This window comes from Cordyceps militaris (assembly GCF_000225605.1).
Source record: "Cordyceps militaris CM01 unplaced genomic scaffold CCM_S00010, whole genome shotgun sequence".
Taxonomy (NCBI): Eukaryota; Fungi; Ascomycota; class Sordariomycetes; order Hypocreales; family Cordycipitaceae; genus Cordyceps; species Cordyceps militaris.
In genome coordinates, this window is record NW_006271978.1 from 402,292 (window position 1) to 424,867 (window position 22,576).

General features: G+C 55.3%; 9 protein-coding genes across 9 annotated transcripts; 4 read left to right on the top strand and 5 right to left on the bottom strand.

The window, feature by feature from the left end:
• Positions 1–2,574: 2,574 nt before the first annotated feature.
• On the bottom strand, positions 2,575–4,145 carry CCM_09645 (cyclophilin-type peptidyl-prolyl cis-trans isomerase; the record flags this gene model as incomplete). The annotated part of the gene is made up of 2 exons (XM_006674778.1): positions 2,575–4,012; positions 4,066–4,145. 2 exons carry the CDS (start codon positions 4,143–4,145, stop codon positions 2,575–2,577), a joined length of 1,518 nt encoding a protein of 505 aa, XP_006674841.1.
• Positions 4,146–4,769: 624 nt separating this feature from the next.
• Positions 4,770–8,350, top strand: CCM_09646 (uncharacterized protein; the record flags this gene model as incomplete). The annotated part of the gene is made up of 12 exons (XM_006674779.1): positions 4,770–4,829; positions 4,921–5,532; positions 5,661–5,701; positions 5,841–5,897; positions 6,011–6,123; positions 6,263–6,321; positions 6,477–6,624; positions 6,741–7,166; positions 7,267–7,502; positions 7,551–7,745; positions 7,810–7,899; positions 8,057–8,350. The coding sequence occupies 12 exons, from the start codon at positions 4,770–4,772 to the stop codon at positions 8,348–8,350; spliced, it is 2,331 nt and encodes a 776-aa protein (XP_006674842.1).
• A 572-nt stretch (positions 8,351–8,922) lies between these two features.
• Positions 8,923–10,049, bottom strand: CCM_09647 (Methyltransferase-16, putative; the record flags this gene model as incomplete). The annotated part of the gene is made up of 2 exons (XM_006674780.1): positions 8,923–9,702; positions 9,816–10,049. The coding sequence occupies 2 exons, from the start codon at positions 10,047–10,049 to the stop codon at positions 8,923–8,925; spliced, it is 1,014 nt and encodes a 337-aa protein (XP_006674843.1).
• Positions 10,050–10,377: 328 nt separating this feature from the next.
• CCM_09648 (40S ribosomal protein S24) lies at positions 10,378–11,294 on the top strand (the record flags this gene model as incomplete). The annotated part of the gene is made up of 4 exons (XM_006674781.1): positions 10,378–10,460; positions 10,511–10,642; positions 10,849–11,096; positions 11,212–11,294. The coding sequence occupies 4 exons, from the start codon at positions 10,378–10,380 to the stop codon at positions 11,292–11,294; spliced, it is 546 nt and encodes a 181-aa protein (XP_006674844.1).
• A 976-nt stretch (positions 11,295–12,270) lies between these two features.
• On the bottom strand, positions 12,271–12,693 carry CCM_09649 (uncharacterized protein; the record flags this gene model as incomplete). Its single annotated transcript, XM_006674782.1, has 1 exon — positions 12,271–12,693. The coding sequence occupies one exon, from the start codon at positions 12,691–12,693 to the stop codon at positions 12,271–12,273; it is 423 nt and encodes a 140-aa protein (XP_006674845.1).
• Positions 12,694–13,596: 903 nt separating this feature from the next.
• On the top strand, positions 13,597–14,049 carry CCM_09650 (uncharacterized protein; the record flags this gene model as incomplete). Its single annotated transcript, XM_006674783.1, has 1 exon — positions 13,597–14,049. The coding sequence occupies one exon, from the start codon at positions 13,597–13,599 to the stop codon at positions 14,047–14,049; it is 453 nt and encodes a 150-aa protein (XP_006674846.1).
• A 270-nt stretch (positions 14,050–14,319) lies between these two features.
• CCM_09651 (uncharacterized protein) lies at positions 14,320–18,058 on the bottom strand (the record flags this gene model as incomplete). Its single annotated transcript, XM_006674784.1, has 2 exons — positions 14,320–17,740; positions 17,793–18,058. 2 exons carry the CDS (start codon positions 18,056–18,058, stop codon positions 14,320–14,322), a joined length of 3,687 nt encoding a protein of 1,228 aa, XP_006674847.1.
• Positions 18,059–18,520: 462 nt separating this feature from the next.
• Positions 18,521–19,708, bottom strand: CCM_09652 (GTP cyclohydrolase-2; the record flags this gene model as incomplete). Its single annotated transcript, XM_006674785.1, has 2 exons — positions 18,521–18,568; positions 18,629–19,708. 2 exons carry the CDS (start codon positions 19,706–19,708, stop codon positions 18,521–18,523), a joined length of 1,128 nt encoding a protein of 375 aa, XP_006674848.1.
• A 1,367-nt stretch (positions 19,709–21,075) lies between these two features.
• Positions 21,076–22,455, top strand: CCM_09653 (RNA polymerase I subunit Rpa43, putative; the record flags this gene model as incomplete). The annotated part of the gene is made up of 1 exon (XM_006674786.1): positions 21,076–22,455. The coding sequence occupies one exon, from the start codon at positions 21,076–21,078 to the stop codon at positions 22,453–22,455; it is 1,380 nt and encodes a 459-aa protein (XP_006674849.1).
• Positions 22,456–22,576: the final 121 nt, after the last annotated feature.

Consider the following 22,576-nt stretch of genomic DNA (forward strand, 5'->3'; position numbering starts at 1 on the left):
TGTAGAAAGCACACACAGATTGGCGCCCTTTCTCTCTCTCTCTCTCTCGTCAGCCACAAGCCACCACAAGTCACAGCCCAGCCTCTTCCTGTCCCCCCCCCCTCCCCCCATATGCTGCTCGAGATGCCTGCCGGACGGCGCGCAGAGCGGCTCCAGAGTTATTTCCAACAATGATTCAATATTCACTAACTACCTGTAGTTACGGATTACAGCAGCACGCGCGCCACCATGACAGCTCAACAGACAAGACCCCCCCCTCGACGGGTGCGAGGCCCTTCCCTTGCCACCCCTCCCCGTCTTGTCCTCCGTGTCACAGCGTCTAATTCTCGCTCTCAGATAGATTAATTCCTTGCACAAGAAAAAAAAAACCACTATACAGTACTCCGTATACAATGTTCTACCAACAGCCTTTCCGGATCCAAACTAGTCCAGTCCATACCGCTCTCTCCATCTCACAGCCAAACCCTGCCCACGCCTTGCATCATCACCGATGCGTGTGCCAATTTTTATTCTTCTCTTTCCCATACCGCCAGTGTGGTTCGGCGGCGGGAGAGGGGGTGTCGGGGCGGATTTTGCCTCTCGCCTCGTTTTCTTTGTTCCCTTTGCCTTGCAGCAAGTGTCACCGCCCCAAAAAAAAAAAAAAAAAAAAAAAGAACGCTTGATCGCAGGAACAAAGGCACGTCATTGCACCCAAGCTTCTTCATTCACCTGGGAAACCTCGTCATGTCGCCCCCAAGAGAAACGCAACGAGAGAAGAGAGAAAAAAAAGCCTTCGCCCGGAGGTCCAGCCGCCGCTGTCAACCTGTCAGGGATGGCAGCATGTCCCGTTGACCGACACGACACGCCGTGCCTGCCTGTGTATCGCTCCCAACATCCTATCTGCGGCGCGCGCCCAAGTCGTGAGCCGTGACGTGTCGTCTTCCCTTCGTCTCTTTTGCCTCTTCTACCCATTTTCTTTTCCACCCCTCTCTTCTTCTTCTTCGGCTGCATCTGTAACAACAGCCTTGCCTCCTTCACCGAGCGCAGTAGTGCGCCGACGACGCCTCACTCACTCCCTCCTCCCCCTCCTCCGCATCATGGCTTTTCTTCAAATCTCGCTCCCTTTCTCACTTCTGAAACCCCCATATCGCACAAGAAAGAACCCACACCATTTAAAAATACAACAAGGCCGAAAGGAAACACAACGACGCGCGATCCCTCCAGCCCAACCGACCACTGACAGGGCCGCACAATGGTCCGTCCTGCCACTAGCCGAGCTTTTTTACCTCGTACGCGACGAACAAGGCGTCCCCTTCATCTAGCGAACGTGCCGCCAGAGCGAGCCTTGCAGCAACAAATCGCTCCCGCCGCCCCGCGACCAATTTGGGTCGCCGCCTGCTTCTTTTGCTCAACCTTGCTACACTCTTTCCTGAACAGTCTGTACAATCTGTACAATCTGTACAATGCACAAGTCCTCAGCCACAGCCAACAAGACACATTCATTCACCGGCCCCTCACGACATTGTACATTGTCGCTCGCATCCTCGCCCCCGGCGCACATCTTCGCCCAGAGAGGACACCTGCCCGAAGAGCGATTGTGCGACTACACTACCATGGCCTCTCGTAAAGGTTTCAGCCTTGCAGCACCCAGCCAGCACCTTGCACCCAGCATCACCAACACACGTCTCAGCCGTGTCGACATCGACTCCACCGCCCATGGTCTCTTGACTTCTTTGTACCACGCTGCTTCATCCTCATCGCCTTCTCCCCCCCTCTCTCTATCTATCCCATGCAGAAAGGCATCTCGCCGTAGCTCCCCTTTCCCGAGCATGAAACAGCCCCATCCCAGCATCAACGAACCGTTTGCAGCCCACGCAATCCACCTCGATATGTCTCTTTCCCCCCAGCCATCGGGTAACTAACTCGTCTTCCATGTGGAAGCCACGACCGGCCCGCTCGTAATAGCTGCAATACTCTCATCAATGCCCATCCTCTTTTTCCAACCACAAAGACGCACGCCCTCCGTGGATGGGCCCTTTGTACCCTTCCTGTGCAACGCACAAAGGCAGCGGCCGCAGGCGCAAATCAAAGCCTTGAAGCCCAACGAAAATCGCACCTCGACCAAAGGCCCTCTTGCCTTCGGCGGGGTTACGCAGCATTGTACACCCAGATACACATCGCTACACATGACGCCGCGGCAGGCAATTGATTTAGTACACGCACCCAGTGGGGGCTTGGCTTCCCAGTAGCGCTCTTTCGGAAAGCCTCCGCGCCTTGAAGCCACAGAAGCACGGAATATCTGCATCTGACCCGTTGCTTTTAAGCTGAGTCATTGTGAACCTGATGCCGTGCACCCCCACGGTTTGGAAATAGCTCTATCTAAGCGCCCCGGTCCTTCATTGTCCCGTCACACAGTAAAGAGGCTCTCTTTGTCCCCAAGACGTTGCAGGTAGATTGTATCTTGTTCGACAGTGTCCAGCTGATTCGGTTGAGGGAATTAGGTCATGACAACTCTCGCCGAGATTGCCTATTGTAGTTTGGCCTATCTGCAACAGGAAATGATGTGCAGGTACACTCGTAAACCGCCACCGCGTCCTACCGCCGTCTATCGTCTCGACGTTTATCGTCTCGACGTCTATCCTGGTCCCGATCCCGGCCCTGGTAGCCTCTGCGGTCGTCGTCTCGACGTCTATCCTGGTCCCGATCCCGGCCGTTGTAGTCTCTGCCGTCTTCGTCTCTCCTACGCCCATTGCCGTCGCGTCCACTGGCCCGATCTCGGGGTCGGCCGTCTGGGCTACGGTCTTGCCTGCGCGGGCTTCGACTTCTGCTTGTTCGACGGTAGTCCATGTCCCGGTCTCGGCCTGCCCTGGGCTCACTCCGACGTGCTTCGTCGGCCTCCTCCCCGCCCGGACGACGCCCTGCTTCAGCTCCCACGCGCTCGTGACGGCCGCGCATTTCCTCATTGTCATAAACCATGCCGTAGCTCCTACCCGCCTGTCTATCGGCTTCCTTCCTGTACTGCCGGCGTTTTTCGAGCTCGTCCACGCCGCCCCATCCGCCGCGGGATGCATTGGCTCTACGCTTGTTGTTGGCGTTGTTTCGCCAGACATCGCTGATTCGGCTGACACTCTGTGAAAAGTCGACATGAATGCGGCGATCATCAATGAGGACACCCTGCATTTTAAAGTAAGCAGCTTCGCAGGATGCTTTTTCGTCATACTCGATAAAGGCATATTGAAGTGAGTCTTGTGTTTTAGCATCGCGGATAACTTCGCAGCTGAGAATCTTGCCAAAGCGTCCAAAGATGAGCTCAAGGTCCTCGTCGGCCGTCACGGGATTCAGCTTGGCTACGAAGAGAACATTCTCTGGTGGCCTGACCTCTGCAAACGGCAAGTCACCCATCATTTCCAGAGTGAGCGCCTGCGCATTTGCCTCGCGCGAGCGTCTCTTGCGCTCGAGCGTCTCTTCGTCGACGCCATCATCTTGGTGCAGCGCGGCCTCGTCAGCAATTCGCACCGTCTTAAGCTGCTGATCTGATGGTGGGGGGCTAGCGCTCGGTTCGCGGAGACCATTGGGGTCCGGGTACGGATCGTCGAGGATGACGGTGTGCTTTATGCGAATGTCGACCAGCGGGTAGCCCTTGTCATCGACAATGGCATTATTGATCTTTTCCAGAGCATCAAATCCCTCGACGACCTTGCCAAAGATGGCGGCCTTGCCGTCTAAAAAGTCTGTGTCCTCGCCGAGGGTGATGATGAACTGGGAGCCGGCCACGCGGATATCTGGGTCCGTCGTGGATGGGGCCGTTGCCATGCTGACGGTGCCGCGCTCGAGGTGCTTGAGCTTCGGGTGGAATAAGGCGGAAAAGGTGCGGTCGCGGGGGTCGCGGGATATGTTACCCCATATTGAGGAACCGCCATCGGAGGCTGTCGAGAGGGGGCCGAGGGGATCGCCAGTCTGGAAGGAAAAGTTCTTTTGGACGGAGTGGACGGGGGCAAAGTTGTAGTACTTGGTTTTGCAGAGTTTAAGGAAGCTGACTTGTTAATACTGCATACAATACGGTCATGTTGGAGGTTTGGCACTTACTTTTCGCAGAGCTTGGGCGCGTGCTCAACGAGCAGGTCGATGACAATGTCGCCAACGGTCGTCTCGAGGAGAACCGACATTGTGGCACTTTCGTGCGTCCTCTATTGTTTGCGGCGTTTCTAGGAAGGGTGTAGACTGGTCTCTCAAGCAGAAAACGCACAGGTGCATGGAATGGCTGGCGACGGAACTGGTGCCGCGACGAGCAAACAATGACTGGACGTAACAGAAGCCGTGGTATCGCGACGTCAGAGGATGGAGGACATGGGCCGAAGTTCAGCCATCACCTTTTTTTTTGGCGTGTTGCCATTTTCGGAAAGCTCATGGCCCCACCCGGTCGATGGCTCCACACCAGCAAACAAGGCGCCATCGAAACTGCTTGACTGGCTAGAAGCGAATTAACTAGTGAACTATTGTTTAGTAACTAGTAGTTGCCACCTAATAGTACCTATACATCGCGACAAGGTTTCAATTGCATTCCATAGGGCTGATCACTCTGTACCTTCTACTGTGTTCTTGAGAGAATTGGTTTAAAGGCTTATTGGTACGCAGGTGGTTTCTTATGGAGCAAAATGGTGACTTGGTCATTTAGCAGTCTACCTAGTTGCGGCTCGGCCTTGCTGTTGCAGTTACAACCGCGGCGTGAGGCCGGCCAGAATTATAAACAAAATAAAGGGTAATTTGGATCGTACTGATCCAGCTGAACGATGCCCGAACCAAGACAAGAAGAAGAAGAGAAAATGAAAGGATTTCGCTGTGCAAGTATTGTATGCCCAAGCTCTGTCACAGAGTGCATGGCAGATGTGTCCCAGTAACGCCGAATCGAGCAATGCATGAAAAGTACTAGTACAATTTTAGGGGCGGATAGTCATCCGTTGGCGAAGAAATGCCGAGTATTGTTTTGAGGGTATGGGTATTGATCATGGACGATTAATCTCGGCAGGGAGAGCAGCGACGGCGACGGCCAGAGCGCAGCTCCTTCTCGGCCTCCATGAGGCGTGTCTGCGTCCACATGCGTATGGAGCTGTCGGCGCGGACAATGTCGCAGTTGAGCATCTCGGTCAGGGCGCGCTTGATGCTCTCGTTGACGTCAAAGAGGCGGCGCTCCTCGGCGGAGATGGTCTGCAACGTCTCCTCGTCGGGGATGGTGTCGAGGACAGCGGAGCCGCGGCGGCCGTCGGCGGACCAGCCGGAGCAGCGCGCCTGGCCGTTGCGGGACCTCTGGCGCGGCGAACATCTCGTGACGTGATTCGCGAGCGAGGGCTCGGCGCGGTTAGGGGAGGTGTCGGGCGACGAGACGGTGGAGGCGGCGCTGCAGAGGGACGACTGGCGCGGACGAATCTGCTCGAGGTGGGTGCTGAGCTCAGCGTGCTGCTCTTGCAGAAGCAGGTACTTTTGCATGGCAAAAGTGTAGTTGTGAGGGCCGGCCATGGCAACGGCGTTGTGTGGGAAACTAGGCGTATGGAATTGGTGCGTGGAAGATGTGATGACAACCGTGACGGACCATCGGAGGCTTCTCGTTTGTAGGCGATTGGCAGAGGTAGGTAGAGGTGTTGACTTGTTGATAGAAGAAGTGAAGGATTGATGAGAGTTGGTAGACCTTGGGAAGCAAGGCTGTCGAGGAGAAGATAAATAACAAGTAGAGGGCAAGAACGGGTGAAAAAGGTAGAATTTGAGTTTGGTCAGAGGCGCGCCAGTGATTAAAACTGGTTGACTGGTCAGGAAACCGGTTGGGATATCCGGGGCGGGCGGGGAGTGTCACTAATTTCCCCCTGTAGACAGCACGCTGTGGCTGAGGATGCGGATAAGGGTGGTGGGCGCTTGGGGAAGAGATGGTAATGGTGACGTTTGTGATTGAGGCACGATCGGCAGTTTGCAAGACACGGGGTTGGTCTGGCAAGACGGATAAGAGATTTTTTGGCAACACGTGATACATGAATTGCACAAGTGGCGAGAGAAAAATTTTGGTTTCCCATGCCTTTGAATCTCGTCGCCTGCGTGCGCAGATGCAGGTCTTTTCTACCTACAGAACGCGAGAGGGTGTGGCCAGAAGAGGGGCGGGTTATTAGTACCTGTACAGGCTATGGCCTAATTAGATAGTGGCTGAAGCGCCAGTCGAAAAAGCACACACCTCAGAATGCAACTAATCACTGGGCCTAAGAACAAGGCTAAGATTCTGAAGTGTTAAAAAAAAAACAAGTGCAGGTCAGTGCAAGCAAAGTAGTTTGGAGGTTAGAGGTGTGGATGGAAAGCGTCCGTGTGAGTGGGCGTGCGACTGGTTGGTGAGAAGCTGAGAACTGAAGGACGGAGTACAGAATCCGTGCTTCCCAGTGGCCATAATGACAGTGTCATGAGCACAGACACAGATATTCTGGTAGTTTTCTTTTTTTTGTCTTTTTTTCTTTCTTCAAAAGGTTCGCTTGGGCAGGGCTGTCTTAATCGCCCTTGGCGTACTAGTAGCAACTGGCACGGAGCTGCCCTTGAACGGCGGTCAGAGTTGCTGGGATAGTGGTTGTCCAGTAGACGACACAGACGTCGGCCATGTGTTCCCCCGTGGATTACGTGCGTGCCGCACGAAGCACAAGTCGTGTTTGGCCGTAATCAAAAATCTGTCAGCGCAACAAAAGGACCATTTGGCATCCAATATCGTTATCCCAGTGACAAAATCTCCCCCCCAGGCGGGGCTGCACCAAGACGGCTGAGAATGACAGGTGGTGCGTTTTTGGCGCCCAAGTCCGCTGTAAACCCCCCTCCCTCAACCGCCTCTCCGGCAGCTGGGAGCTGGGAGCTGGGGGACCACACTGCCACAGTCGTTGCTTTTTTGTGCGCCCAAGACGGTCACCACCAGCTCGCATCACGATCGATGGAGGCAAGCGAGAAACAAGCACAACGAAAAAGGAAGAATGGCACACACCACCAAGCCATATTGTGGCGTGACACCAGCACCCCCGTCCTTGTCAGCGCCGTCCGCCCAAGCTTTCAATGCGCAGGACAACTGCCATTCGTGACGGCAAGGCCCGACGACGCAAACGAGGATGATATCAATCAATTGCCCGGGAGCAATTCGCATCGAAATGGGCCAATTTCAATTGCACGGCGACCAAGTTCAACAAGTTGCGATGCAAATTCCCCCCTGCTTCCGCTGGTATTAATAGCTGCTAGCTATCTCGCCCTGGTAATACGGAGTAGACCGTTAGTTACCAGTTTCATTGGTGATGGGCACAGCCAAAACGCAAGTACCGGTACTGACCCAACCCGCATTCCCACAACCCGCGCCGGCCGCCCAGACTCGGCCGCGGGCACCTCCATGGCTCTTGTTGCAGGGGTTCGGCGCCTGGCGAACGGTCTCGAACCTTTGGGGTTCCATCGACCATGTCCAAGAACAGCAGAAACGAGCAAAACGCACGCCCACCCAAAATCCTCTTTTCGTGCCGCCTGTCGTAATCCGTAATCAATACCACTGTACCGTTACCTAACTAACTAGTTAGCCCCGGGCTTCTGTGCAGCCGGCAGGAAAGGGGGCGATATTGGGCCAAAATTGGGGTAATAGTACACAGGCGACAGCCGCTTCTGAGGAGAAAACTTGTCCAATATCCAATCCGTCCCTGACACGAGGTGCGAGAATTTATGTAGAGAGCTGCATCACGCCTAGTTATCAGCAGCCGCCGGCCAGTGCTGCGTTGGTACCTGACCTTGGGGCCCGAGCTCTCGCCATAATACCTTAAATACTAAACGACAATGGGAAAGTTGATAGAGTATCGCCAATGGCAGATGCGGAAGTTATCCAAACGGTCCTTCTATCATGTTGCGCCACGCACACGCTCCATTGTCGTGGTGGTGTGTGGCGCTCTTTGCGAAACCAAGGCACATTGCCACTCGCTCGCTTCAAGTCTGACTGCTCGACAATGAGTACTGGACACAATGAGGCCATAAAAACGCCCATACGCCGCACTGCAGCTAATTCCAGCTAAAAGCCGCCTCCCGCTGTCACTAGCCAAGACAATCGAGAACAACGCGTGGCAGTGCTGCCAACTCCATCATTACGAAGAGGTTCCAGACACGGCGTCAACAATCCGGCAGAAAGGAAATGGAAACAGAGGGGATTTCTGGATGCTTCGGATTACCAACCACATGGTTTGCAGCTGTTGGTGATCCGCCCAACCTTGCAGTCATCTTCAGGAACTGGGATCCTGCATCCACCGATGGAACGATCGCGGCAACTGATCTTCTCCCGGCCTCAAGAGGTAACACACACCTCTCTTCATGCTTCGTTCCTCCCAGCAATTGATCGTCGTCGTCGTACGCTCGCCGCCGCCGCCGCGCTGCATCCAACGCACACGTGGTTGTCGTGCATTCACCGCCTCCTCCTCCTACCCAGCCCAGCGCCGTCCGTCAGGCTTGCATGCTTGCGCCAACGTTGCTGTTCTTCCAAACCTTGTGCTTGCAGGCGGCGTGCAGAGCGACTGCCGGCATGTTCACATGGCCACATTGGCAACACGGTATTCATCTTGTAAAAAGAAGAGACAAATGACAGCGCATTGCTTCGGCTTTCACGGCTCTTTTGCTTACAGTTTGCTGCAACGTCGGACGGACCCCGCACCGGACAACACGGGACGGCAGAGCATTGTCGCATCTCTCGAGTGGAAACGTTCCGCATCCCAGTACGGGTGCTACGGGTTTCCTCTACGTTTTCGCATTGATGGACTTGCACAGTGATCCTAGACCCCGTAAGCCACAGTCACAAACGCTCAAACCGCAACATGCGCTGTGCTTTTCTTTAAGTCGGCTCCGCAGGTGGGTTGGTCTGGTCAATCACCATCTCCTCCGTAGTGTCGTGGGCCAATCGTCAAGGCATTTGTATCATGCTACATTATTTATCTTATACGCCTGGATTTCCACCTGATCATTGTAAAATGGACCAGTTTGCTCCTCTCGCGGGGTCACGCTATAATGTAGATCCTCTACGGACAGCTGAATCGCCCGGCACGCATCCAGAAACACCTCAAATGTCGCATGATTGCGCTTCGTCGCCGCAATGTAGACCTCAACGCTCGGATACAGCGCGAAAATATCCACCAGTGTCGCCACCAGTGAATGTATCACGTTGTTGTCGTACGTAATGTCCGCGCCGAGCACCACGTCCACGGCACGGCCGCCGTTCCACCGCAGCTCCTCGCCCCCGACGAGCGCGTGCCCCCAGATGAGTTTCATGGCCGCGATTTGCGCCGACGCGTCCTGCAGGCCATTGAGGAAGAAGTTGTTCGGGAGGTTACCGAGGACCTCATCGGAGCCGTCCGACGCCACGACGTGCGAGGAGCCCAGGTGCCGCGCGCACAGGAGGGACAGGTAGCCGGTGCCGGTGCCGAGCTCCAGCACCCGCTTGCCGCGCACCAGGGCCGGCCGCTCGCACAAGAACTGGCCTAGGTGCAGCGCCGCCTCCCACGTCCGCAGGCCCGTGGTGCCACCGGCGGAAATAAGGGTGCGGTTCTCAAGCAGTGTCAATGTCGGCGGTGGCACGGCGGGCGGCAGCAGCGACAGCTTGTAGGTAACGTAGCATTTCTGCTGCGCCGCGTAAATCTCGCATGGCAGCGGCGTGGCGAGCAGCGTCGTCAGGGCCGACATGAGGTTATCAGAAAGCGCCTACGAGAGAAGAGGGAACGAGTATCAGACGCTGCTCTGTGTCTACGGATGCGTGGTTTGGCCAAGTCTGAAACTGTTGCTGTGCGGTGCGCCTGTGGTGGAAAGCAACTTACATACTGCTCCCAGTCGTCGATGCTGTTTTCAATGGCTGCTACCAGGGCCTTGAGCACGCGTAACCGATAGCGTTGTGGTGGCAGGTATGGTAGACTGTCGGCGAATGCTCTCTCATAGAGGGTCTCTTGTGCGTCAGGCAACTTGAGAAGTTCGGCCGGTGGCAGACTTGGCTCGGCTTCTAATTGCAGATACTGATAGCAGAATTTGTCCACAGAAGCCTGCCAGCGCGCCATGTCGACTCCATGAATCAAGAATCAAGCTGGTGTTTGTCTCAATTTTTGCTAGCAGGGGTGTCGTCGATGGTGGAGATCGTCACTGTTCAACACCCACCCTACTTTGAGGTTAAGGCGGGGCAAAAAGTTAAGAGATTCACGTGACTTGCCGCGAACTCTTAGGGTTGGACCCAGTTAAGCGACCGTGGGCGGGCCAAAAATTTGACAGAGGGCCTTGGGTGTGTGCGTGCGTGCGTGCGACGCCTGGTGCTAGCCCTCATATCCACGGTCTGTACATTGGCAACGCCTTTTCCTCTCCCTCACCACAACCCATCGACAATCAGCAACCATGGCGGACAACGACAGCCCCGTGACGCTTCGCACCCGCAAGTTCATCCGCAACCCTCTGCTGGGCCGTAAGCAGATGGTCGTGTGAGTTTTTACCCGCACCCCTGTTGCATGCCGGATTGTTGGGATGCCAGACCGCGGCGCGAACCAGGAGAAGAATTTTTCGGTACTCGAGATACGACGGCAACGGCCATGCGATATGTCGGAAACGATGAAGGCGAGAAGCCCGGACTTGGCATTGTCTTTGCGGCTGCATACGTGTTGATGTGACTGGCCAATCGGTCCATCAACAAAACTGTGGTTCGCAAGATGGACACCAATTCGACAGTAGGCCAACAACGGATATCGCATGCCGCATCACGCCAAGCATCGTCCCATCTCATCGAATCACTGAAATTCTTCTTCTATCGCGCCGGCCTGACGGCATCCTACACATGACGCATTTTGTGCGCGGCTGCTAACGTCTGGCCAGTGATATCCTCCACCCCGGCCGTGCTGGTATCTCCAAGGATGAGCTGTCCGAGAAGCTCGGCGGCATGTACAAGGCCCAGAAGGAGCAGATCTCCGTCTTTGGCCTCCGCAGCCAATACGGTGGTGGCAAGACCACCGGCTTCGCCCTGGTCTACGACTCCCCCGAGGCCATGCAGAAGTTCGAGCCCCGCTACCGCCTGATCCGTGTCGGCAAGGCCACCAAGCCTGAGCGTGCCTCCAAGCAGCAGCGTATGTGGAATTCCTTTCTTCGTTGGTCGCGGGTTATTTGGTGTCGGTCTCGAATCGTCTTTACCATACCCACTGGCTCGTTCTGGCAGGATGTGAGATGCTAACAACCCCGCAGGCAAGCAGCGCAAGAACCGTCTAAAGAAGCTCCGTGGTACGGCGAAGGTCAAGGGTGTCAAGGCCAAGAAGGACAAGAAATAAGCGCATTCTCTGTAACAAACCGGGATGCAAGAGGGCATGCGCCGTGTGCGTGCACACCGACGATGCGGTTCGGCTCCGTCCGACTGAGCAGCACCTCTCTGTTTCCTCCTCCGAAATTTTCTACCACTGGGGGAAGCGCCCTCTTGCAAGGAGGAGGGACTGGCGCTGGTACATTGTTTTCAGGTCTTTTGTGTGGAAATTTCTGGCCAAGTACCAAGGAGCAAAAAAACTTGTTGCTTTTTTTTTCCTTTGTCTTTTTTTAAACTCATCCATGTCGTGACGATTGGGGGGGAATAACAAAGAGAACGAGGAGCATGATGAGGAAGACGCAAAAAATCGGATAGAGAGTTGGAAGCAGCCTTTCTACCACTTCTCAATTCACTAGCATGAATCAAATGGTGTTTTGGGGGTTTCTGCCAAAAAAAAGTTTTAATTACCAATGGTTCCTGAAATGAGGTGTGAGATGATGCGTAACGCATAGCCGCGGAAGAGAGGCATATCGACTCTCAAGGGGGTCAAGTACCTCCCGTTCAGATCTACAGGCACGACCGCGGATATCGATGAAGAAGTCGGACATCATGGTCAAGAAGCCTCTGGTGCAGTACAGAGCCGCGAAGATGGCATGAGTGCAAAAATGTCAAATCAAATGTATTGCTATAGTTGGCAGTAAGGCGTAAATGCGCACTCGTAACGAATGGTGTGGTATCTCTGGTACATGTCCGGTCCCCGACATGAAATCCTCCCAAAACGCCTTATAAAAACAAACAGCTCTCTACTAAGAGCAAGTGCTAACCCGAGAAAAAACAAAACCCCGTCGTAATCATCATCACATGTCGTCGTCGTCGTCACCTCATTGGCGGTATGCAGTCCAGCTGTCGTTGCCAAAGAGCCGCGGTGTTGATACCAAAATATGCGCCGGAATGCCAAAAAAAAAAAAAATGAAAAAAAAAAGGAAAAAATAGGCGAGTGTCCTCCTTCACATCATGCCGACAGCAAAGAGGCCAGCCAGGGCGGCCACGACAGCCACGACGACGCGGGTATCCGTCGGGGGCCCCGGGGCGGCGGCGACGCCGCTGCCCTGCTTGGGCTGCTTGAGGAGGGGCGTGTGCCAGCCGCAGTGCTCGCGGCCGCTGGCAGCCGTCATGCAGGTGTAGTACGTCTCCTGGCGGAAGCCCTGGTTCTGCAGGGCGACGTCGTCGGGGACGGCCGAGGGCGCGGGCGTGACGAGCGGCGTGTACGGGCCGGACGGCTCCTGCGCGCGCTGGTTGAGGAGGCGGTCACGGTCCGGCGGTGCCACGTTGTGGAGGGTTGGCAGGGGCGCCGCGGAGCTGGCGATGACGGGGTGGACGACGACGAGCAGCAGGGCGAGCATGGCTGGCGATGTTGGTGACGGTACCATGGTGCTGTGCGCGGGCGCCAGTCTATGCGCGGCGGCTGCAGCAGGGAATGGCAGGGTTATTCCTTGGGTGGTATTTTGTGGAAACGTCTTTTTTTTTTAAACCCTGCGGCGGTGGTTGTGTCGGGGGACTGCGCAGACGACGGACGGGCTTGTTATAAAGACGGCATCAAGAAATGTGTCCGTGACGAGCAGACCAGGAGCGGGGAACAAAGTCAGCAAAGACGTTTTGGCCGTGACGAGGAGAGGATTTGGAACTGTTTGGCAAAAAACAAGGACAAAAAAAGCCGCCTTATTCCATCAGTGAACCACCCCTTGTATCGAAGCGGTGATTGATTTTCTCGTCGGCTCTCTACCTATCCGTGGGTAGAATGGGTGTGTAAAGTGAACCGCGGGGTTTCCCCACAGACCGCTAAAGTAGCACCCTTTTCTTGGATTCCAGAAAGCCCAGGATCGGCACGTCTCCTCGCGTCTGGACGCTCTAGTCGTCGCGTCAGAGTGTTTTATGCGGCGGGAGAAGGGTTGAAAGAGAAGGAAAGAATTTGGGGAGGTTTAAGAAAGAACAAGGAAAAACATCAAACAGATGGACTTGGGGAAACCAAATGTCCATAGTATTAGGCTTGGCTTTTTTTTAGGCCAAGCCTTTTCTACGGTGAGACAGGCACATCCCACCCAATAGCCTCGGGATGACAGGCTCTATTCCCTCACACCATGACCACGCTAAAACCAGGTAGTTAGGGTCATCGAGGCGGCTTTCTTTTTTTGCTCATGTGCCTAGAGCGTTTTCCTCTGTAACTTCACCGCATGGTACAACGCGCGCTGGTTCTTGGCAGGACCCTTCACTGTGTTGTCGCTTTGTACTTTGTACTCTGTACTCTTTACAACCAATGAATTTTATATACTTTAATGAGTCTGGCAAAGGTCAAGCAAAGTCTTGCCTTTTGCGCCAACGCCAAGGGGCCTCGTCCGTCCGTTTCCCTCAGCGCGTGTGCGCGGCGTCAACTTTACTTCCAGGTACCACCTCTTCGTTTTCAGAGCGCCAACAAGCCCCAAGTCATTGCTAGCACAAACGGCAGTAATAATTCACATTGTTTTACCAAACAGCTCAATAGTACGGATACACTAGACTATAACAACGCAGACCTTGTGACCGGGCGGCTGGACGGTTCCAGACCACCAAGACAGCCGTCGCGTGACAAGCCTCGCCCAACCACCCGCGCCGAGCGGTCAATGATGGGCTCTTTTTTGTGGGAAAAAGCCACACCCACAACCCGATCAGCCCTAGCCAGTGCATTCACTCTCCGTTGGCTGCTTCTCCGACAATTCAGCTCCGAGGTGCCAAGAAGGATGAGCTATTAGAGGGAGCCACCACGTTGAAGAAACAGGGGTCGTTCTGGTGAAACCCGCGCCTATCCTCCAGTCAGTGCCCACACGCATCAACCCTTTCTGGAACCTCACCCCTCACTGCAGCGAAATTGATCAGCATACTCAAAACACCATACATTTACTATACATCTGGTCTACTGTAGCAATGCGCCCAACTCGTAGAGACTGAAACTTTTTGCTCTGGGGTATATTCATCCTTGCGCATAAACACGACACCACACGACACCACCTCGCGCTTCCGTTTCACTGCCGCTCTCGGGACTGGCTGCGCAGCTTCGCCCGCTGCTTCAGACTCCCCTCGTCCTCCCCAAGCTGCACACTGGCACTCCGCCGCCTTGGCCCGTTCTTACGAGCTGCCGGTGGCGATGGCCGTCGCTGCACAGGACTAGAGCTCAGCGTAATCACCTGGCTGCCCTCTGGCAACACCCATCGGCTCTTCTTCGCCTTGGCCTGTGTACGCGGGCTGATGCGCACGGCCGGGGGTTTCGTTGCCGCCGCCGCCGCCGCCGTAGGCTGCGTCGCGTTGGGGAACAGATTCGGGGCCTCGCTGTCCGACGAGAAGCCGTCGTCGAGCCGCCGCATAGCTTCCTCATACTCCGCGTCGCTCGGCGCGGCTGCCGCCAGATTGGGCAGCGAGCTGGCCGATGCCGCTTCCAGGGACGGCCGCGACGACGAGGCCGTGATGAAGAGGTCTTCAAGCGAGTCAAACGGGCTGCTGTTCAGCAGCCCCGGATCGGCCGCTGCCGCTGCATCTACCGCGGCGTCGATGAGCGTCTCTGGGACCACCGCGTCATCATACCACGCCATCGAGTCGCCCACCTCCATGTCCATATTGCTGTCCTCGTCACCATCGTTGGCATTCTGAGCCAGCGAGGACGGCACAACCGTAGTAGCATCGCCATTGTAGGCAGCCGCAGGCTCCGTCTCCGTCCTCTTCTTCGTCCCCTTCGTCGCCATCGGCTTGGGTGGCGCTTCGTCCTGGGCGTGTGCTGTCGTGTCGGCCTCGTTGTCTACACTCGGCTTCCCGGAGAGATTTCCTGTTGCCACCTTGTCAGCAGCAGCTTCTTGTCGTGGCCGGCACTCTCCGGGAGACCCAGGCGCCCCAAACACGCGTCCCGTGTCCAGGCTGTCGCTCGCCGCGCTCATCAGTCCGTCATCTGCCAGGGGCAGCTCGAAGTGATGCGGGCGCTGCGCCGAGTGGATTGACGCCGAGTAGGCACCATCTGCGCTCGCGTGGGTTTCGGCGCGCGATTGCTGCGTCTCCGCTGGGCCCGTCAAGACATGCCCGCTATTCACTGCGCTTACCTCTCCTATCGCGTCAGTGCCGTTTGTGGCCTCAACGAACCCTAATGGTGCTGATCCGGGAATCAGTCGTGGCTCCATCATCTCGAACCAGGTGACAGTCCGATGTCCATCGTCTGCTTCGCCATCTTCCTCATCGTCAAGCATCGGTGCTTCAAATTTTTCGTAGACTCGTTGCCCTGTGTGCTCGTCGTAGACATACTCGTTCGTTTCCCGGTCACGCTTCGCCAAAAGTACTTTGATCTTGTCTTTGTTGGATCCCGCGAGTACAACGCCCGTGAACGAGGCCAGTTGAGGCTGCCAGCTGGTCGCTTTTGACATGGATAACTGCTTCCAGGTGATGAGTTGACCAGGAGTCACAGTCTTCTGTTCCAGTGACACTAGCGATGTGAGATCAGAAGGCAGGGGGGGCAAGTCTTCCACAGCTTCGGCATCGTTGATGTGACCGTTTGGCAGTATCGAGGTGTCGTCGGCATGGACTGTCTTCTCTTCAACCTTGTTCTTTTTATTCGAGATCGTCTTCGCTGGCGTTCCAGATACCAGCGAGTCGTCCTCGTAGTCGTCGTACTGTTGTGATTGGCGCTTGCGCTTGCGCATCGACGTGTATTGCTGCTGCGGATCCCAACGCTGCACAAATGGAAACGGCGGCTCACTCAGTACAATGTCATTGTGACAGCATTCAACTGCACGGTAGTTAATCTTTTCTCGCCAACTGTTGTCCTTCATAGTGGTATCTGGCTGCGCTGGCTCTTGTACTTCTTCCACCAGTCGTTTGTTAGTCAGAGGCTTGACACCCTTCATTAAAGCTTGCTTGAGTTTCTCCTCGTCTGCTTTGCTTTTCGGCGCTTTCAGACCAAGAGCACCGAACAGTAATCTCTTACTAGCCCCCGTGTTCAGATTTAGTCTTCTTGTTGAGGGGCTGGCGGATTCGCCGTTTGTCTGTGGTACCTGGACGCCATTTGTCGCCGGAGTTGGCGCTTTGTCAGCCAGCTCATTGGCCGACGGTGCCGAAATCAAAGACTCTGTAATTGCGGGCTGCGAGGGCTCGCTGGCGAGCGAGCGAAGAAGCGCTGTCTTGCGGGCTTCGAGGATAGCCATGATGTCGTCCGGCGTAGAGTCCAGTAATGCCTCCGACCCGCTGGCTGAATTTCGCTTCTGCTTGCTGCGCCTCCTTCTTTCGTTTCGCTTTTGTGTCCTGCTAAGACCGCACCCAGGGTCGACTGCAGGCACAGGTACAGTCACCGGTAGCGTGGGCCGTGTTACAACCTTGGAGAGTGTCTGTATCCTTATCCTCGACGTAGAAATTTCCGTTGGCCCAGTGTCAGATTCATCTGACGAGCTAGAGTCGCTATCTGACGATTCAGATTCAGATTCGCTGTTCACAAAAGTCTGGGCAGGATTTCGCGACTTGGCCATAGATATTTCGTCTTGCGAGTCAGAATCAGAACTTGAATCAGAGTAAGAATCGGAGTCCAAAAACGTGGCCGCAGCATGTCGATGGGGAGCACCACCTGAGGAGTCTGAATCCGAGTCCGAGTCGCTGGAACTGTCACTGGAACTGTTGCTCTCGTTGTCCGAGCCGACATCAACGTCGAGAATACCTAGACCAACAACCTTGCCGCTTTCATTCAAGTTTGGATCCTCTCCGACGTCATCCTCCCCTTGACTCTCCACGACCTCTATAAGACGTCGGCCTGCAGGTGGCTGCACAGGCAAGTCTTGGCCAATCGATTTCAGTCGCGCAACAACAGGTGTGTTCGGTGGTCGTGAGGCCGTCAGAACCGAGTTCATCATCTCGTCAAAGCTAAGTGTCGGCCCATACGACTGCGCCAGAGTTTTATAAGCATCCTGTACGTCCTGGTTCTGTCGACGCAGCTCTTGCTGGATGATGAAGGAAGGAAGGTTGGGAAACGCCATGCGCAGCGCCGCCATAGAGTCCAGCATAGGCAGCAGGCCGAATCCCACGTCCTCATTGTCGCCATTGTCGCTCGATGCCTCGGAAATATCGCGCCTGTCCTGCTTCAGAAGCTCCAGTTCTTGCAGCAGGTCGTCGTCGCCCTGCTCGTCCTCAAACGAGGAGCCACTAGCGTGCTCTGCATCGTCGGCTTCCAGCTCCTCGTTGGAGTCCCAGTCTGCGTCAAATTCGGATCCCGCATTCGAGTCGTCGTCTTCATCTTCATCGCCGTATGTGATGCGCGCCCGTTTTCGCGGCGGTAGCTCGAGAGCTGGGCGGTCCCCGGGTAAATGAAGCCAGGGCCTACCAAAGGCGATGCCGTCAACCAGGTGCTTGCCGCCGTTGGAAATTTGATGTCGTCCGCTTCGTCGTCGTCTCTTGAGGTCGTCGCTCAAGAGTGGTCGAATTCTACCTCGAGAGATTAGCTTCGTCGTCGTTTTGTCTGACACTCCGCACTTACAAAACTTGGTCTTCATCCTTGAGGATGCGCGACACGAGCTGAAAGTGCAGGCACTCAAAGCTGGCGCTGTTGCTGCCGTCGCCCAGCTCTACGGCGTAGTCCTCAAGGCCCCATTCGCCGCCTTCGAGGGGCACGACTTCGTTGACCTGACCAAGCAGCTTGGCGATGGTTAAGTCATCCGACGGCGAGCAAGGCCACACGAGCTTCACGTCCGGGACGGTGTGCCTGCGAATAACCAGCCGCAGCCGGATATCGTCAAATGACATCGTAATCCGCGTCCGGTTTCAGTATTTCATCCTAGTAAGTGTAGTTTAGTTTGAAAAGGGGACATGGCGGGTGCCTTAGAAAAAAAGGTCTACACAAGATAAAATGGTTCAAGGCGCCGCAGAGCCCACGACCAGCGAAATTTCTAGGTGGGGCGCGTCGTAGCGGCGCATCAGGTGGCCTGTGGACGCGATGCACCAGCCTAGCTAAATCACACGACCAGTTGCAGCACAATGATAGGGGCAAGTTGACGCATGAAAATGGCGTCGTTGTACCATTTCTCTGCCTTGTCTTGCTTCGCTTCAAGCCCCAGATATTGACTGGTATTTATATGTAATTTCGTTATATGGTCGCGCGAGCTCGCTGCTGTAATACGAATCCAAGTTTGACTCGAAATCAACCCCTTTAAAAACGCCATATATGTGCAATGCTGTTGTCCATGTCCAATCATGTCAGTCATTTTGTTAGTGTGGCATCCCTCCCATGTCCAACATATGTCCCATTCGCTCAATCTGAGGCGAGCTTGTTAGTCTGTGATGCTACAGTTAAATAGCGTGGTGCATTGAGCTTACCTTTGTCTTCAGATATCCCTCCACTTCTTCGCTTCGGAAACCGCCTTTGCCACGCCACGAGAGTGGCACCATCGCCACTCTCTCCTTGACAACCACCTCCCTGTTAGGTCCTTCAACGGCACGAATCTTATCGGGGTTGTTCGTCAGCAACCGCACACTGTCTTCGCCGAGATCCAGCAGCATGGCCGTGGCCAGTCCGTAGCTGCGGGCATCAGCAGGGTGGCGGAGGAGCAGATTTGCCTCGACGGTATCGGAACCCAGGTCCTGCAGGTTGTACGCCTTGAGTTTCTCGCCCAGGCCAATGCCGCGGCCTTCTTGGCGCAAGTAAATAATGATTCCGCCGCTTGCATTATCGGGCAGGCCCATCAGGCGGGCAGCCTCGTCGAGCTGCTCCCCGCAGTCGCATCGCGCAGACCAAGCCGTCTCGCCGGTATAACATTCGGAGTGAATTCGGACCAACGGGGGCTCCGCGGCCTTTGTGGTTGCGGGCTCCGGTACTGGTGTGCTGGGCTCGCTGCTACCCATGCCGCTCGTAGTGCGGCCGGGAAACAGACGGCCGGTGTAGGCGCCGCGAATCATGCGGTCCATTTCCGTCTCACCCTCGCGCGGCGCATCCAAGCTCTTGCTGCGGATATGCTTGCCGAATACAATAGCAAGGTGTTCCTTCTTGTCGACGTTGTTGGTGTAGAGATGCAGAAACATCTCGGTACCATTGACGGTCGGGATGCGCGCGCGAACGAGGCATTGCACCTCGGGCAGTTTCTCGAGCAGACGGGGCTTCTTGGAGCCGCAACCGCCCGAAGGGATAGAGCTGTCAACTGGGACGCTTCGAGGTGCTCGGCTCTTGGGCGTCTGTGTGCCGGGGGTGGCCGGAGGTGTGAATGCCGGCGACAAGAGGGACGGTGGCGGGGGTTGCGACGAGGGCGTGTCGGCGCCAGCGGGGGAGAGCGACAGGTCGTCGACCGGAGCGGTGGCGCCTTTGATATACTGGGCGCCGGCATCGACAGGCGCAGTGCGCGGCGAGTAGAATGCCGGCAGCTGATGGGTCTCAGTCAAGCCGTTGCTTGTGGGAGAGGGCATGGTGGCGGAGGGGTGCGGATAGCCACAATGGCATCAATGGCAGCAAACAAGCGTGAGCAGAACAATGGCAGCGAGGTCTCTAGATTGGCAAGACGGGTCGGGAAGGATTGGACAGTCGTCGCCAGTAGTCATATGAAGAAAGGGAATGAGATGAAGAGAATAGGAAACAAGGGTCGGTGCCACTGGTGCAATGGATTTTGGATTTAGTAGCCGCATGCATCTGACCAAACCTTAGCAATCGGCCGCCCATCAGCCAGCGCATTTTGGTAGGCATTAGTCATGTGCATTTCCACTAAGTTAGGTACTTACTCGGCCGCACCAACCGGTTGGCTTCGTAGAACCTCGGCGAACTGTGGGGGCGGGGCTTGGAATGTCCGTCTCGTCTGCCGTTACCGTTTGAAGACATAGTATTTGCACTTGCGGAAGCGGCTACGACAGTAATTCCTCGGTGAAGCGGGCTATTGCTGATGAGGCTGGTGGTACATTTAACAATGGCGATGCTCCCTTCTTCGCCTGCGCTCAACAGCCAAACTCTCAAACATCTCACCAAGTATCACTTTGCACCACCCTCTTCAGCATCCGCCCGTGCGCGCTTTGCGCACATTTCTGCCACAGCACGGCCAAATTTACACCAATGCATTGAGCCAGTGTTCTGGGTACTCGAGTTCAACGTGTATGCGGGCGGGCCGAACCCTGGTATCTGATCTGCCAGCGACTCCCTGCCACCATGCACCCGTGACTGAAACGGCAATTACTAATGCGACAAACAAGTTGAGCAATCTGATCCGGCTGTTGCATGTTCACACCTAGGGCCATTTCACCAAGTTGCGGTACCCCCCAGCAAACGGAAAGCTATCACGGCCAAACAATGAATGCCCTTGTGAAGTCTCGCGTGTAGCTCCCTGATTTGCGATGAAGGTGGTCCTGGTTGGGAGGTCCGTGTAAGTACACGAATATTAGGTATGCAAGAGATGAGGTAAACTCGAGACGCCGAGCAGCCAAGGTTAGCGTCATACAAAGTGATGCAGGAGGCCTCAAGATGCGGCCGTCATTCGCAGCTGGTATTTGTGGACCGAAAAACCCCAAGAAGAAGAAATGACCACTTTCAGATCTCCCAACTGGTAGAAAAAATCCACACAAGACTGGTAGTTTCGCGAGAGAATTACCGATAATCGACGGTTCCGAATGTAGGGTATCTGAGGCCATCTCCAGGGTCTAATAAGTAAATTGTAACTAGTTACGCCCCACCCAAGCAATCGATAACGAAACCGCAAAAAATTTACCAGCTGCTTGAAGACGGATTGAAGATTGCACCTCACATTTTCAACCTGCAACCACAGCACCTCGCCACAATTAGTTTTGCCACTATGCCGGCCGCGGCCTCACCGGAGCCTGTCACACCGAAGGCAGACAAAAAGGCCAAAAAATCCCACAAGTCGGACAAGAAGCGCTCGCGCGAAGAGGACGCCGCTGTCGATCCCGAGGAGCGGAAGCATAAAAAGTCCAAGAGCGTCTCGGCCGATGCTAGCAACGAACACGAAGATGTAGCCGGCAAGAAGGAAAAGAAAAAGAAAAAGAGCAAGCAAGACAGCACAGTGGATGGAGATAAGGCCGAGCAGAAGAAATCCAAAAAGAAGCATGTTGACAGTGAGAAAAAGTCGGAACGCAAAAAGAAAAAGTCCAAAACGGACAGCGACGACGTCGTTGTCATAGTCACGGATGCCGAGGATGGCATGGCACAATCGCAACTGGAAATTGTATCTGCTCAAGCAGCCGATGATTTCATGGACCTTGACGAGCCTGCTACCAACTACATATCTAATATATACCAACCCCCCGACATCCCCGCCGAGCCGCAATTCCCCTTTTTTTCGCAAACAGTCTCGCTTTACGAACCCATATACCCCATCGGATGGGCCCAGCCCGTCACCAACTGCGAGTATCACTACCTGCGCCACCTGCAGAACAAGTACGTGCCCTCGCTGCGGGGCGTTCTCATGAACTACAAGAATGTGACGCTCGGCGACGAACCCGGCCGAGTGGGCGCCGCCACCAACGACGAGGAGGAGACGACGCTCAAGTCGCAGCGCGAGTTTGGTGTGGGATTTGGCTGGATCACCGCCGACGTGGACCTGTTTGTGCCAAGCCGCGGCGCATGGATGGAAGGTAGCGTTAACCTGCAAACCGAGGGCCACATTGGCGTGGTATGCTTTGGCAAGTTCAATGCCTCTATCGAGGCACGCCGGTTACCCCCGTCGTGGAAGTGGGTGTCTAACGAGGACCCCGAGGCCGAGGGCATGGAGGAGACGGCGTCTATTGTCGCGCCCGACGAACATGGCGTCGTGCATCAGATTCACAGTACTGGCTTCTGGGTTGACGCTCATGGCGACAAGGTCAAGGGCAAGATCCGCTTTCGAATACGCAACTTTGACGTTGGTGTGAGTGGCGAGACAACGTACTTGAGTCTCGAGGGTACCATGCTCGACAAGGCCAGCGAGAAGACGCTGGTGCAGCAGGAGGGGCACGCCCTCAAGATGCGCCGCAACACCAAGACAAATCGCCGTCTCGAGCGCCGCCGTGCTCCCGAGTTCAGTATGACGCGCTTCTTCTCCGAAGAGGAGAAGCAAGCACATGAGAAGCGAGAAGCTGCCAAGGCCGCAGCGCAGGCAGAACGGGCGGCTGCGGCGGCTGAAGAGGAGACTGCAGCAGCAACATCTGAAGGAACAAAGATTGTGTTTGACGAATAAATATACGACGCGATCAATGAGAAGGACATCATCTCTTGTATAAAGAAGGACTTGGGTCAGTTGTATTTTTTTTTTTTGCTTTTGAATCAAAGAGATGTAAAGACATGTTCGAAGCGAACTG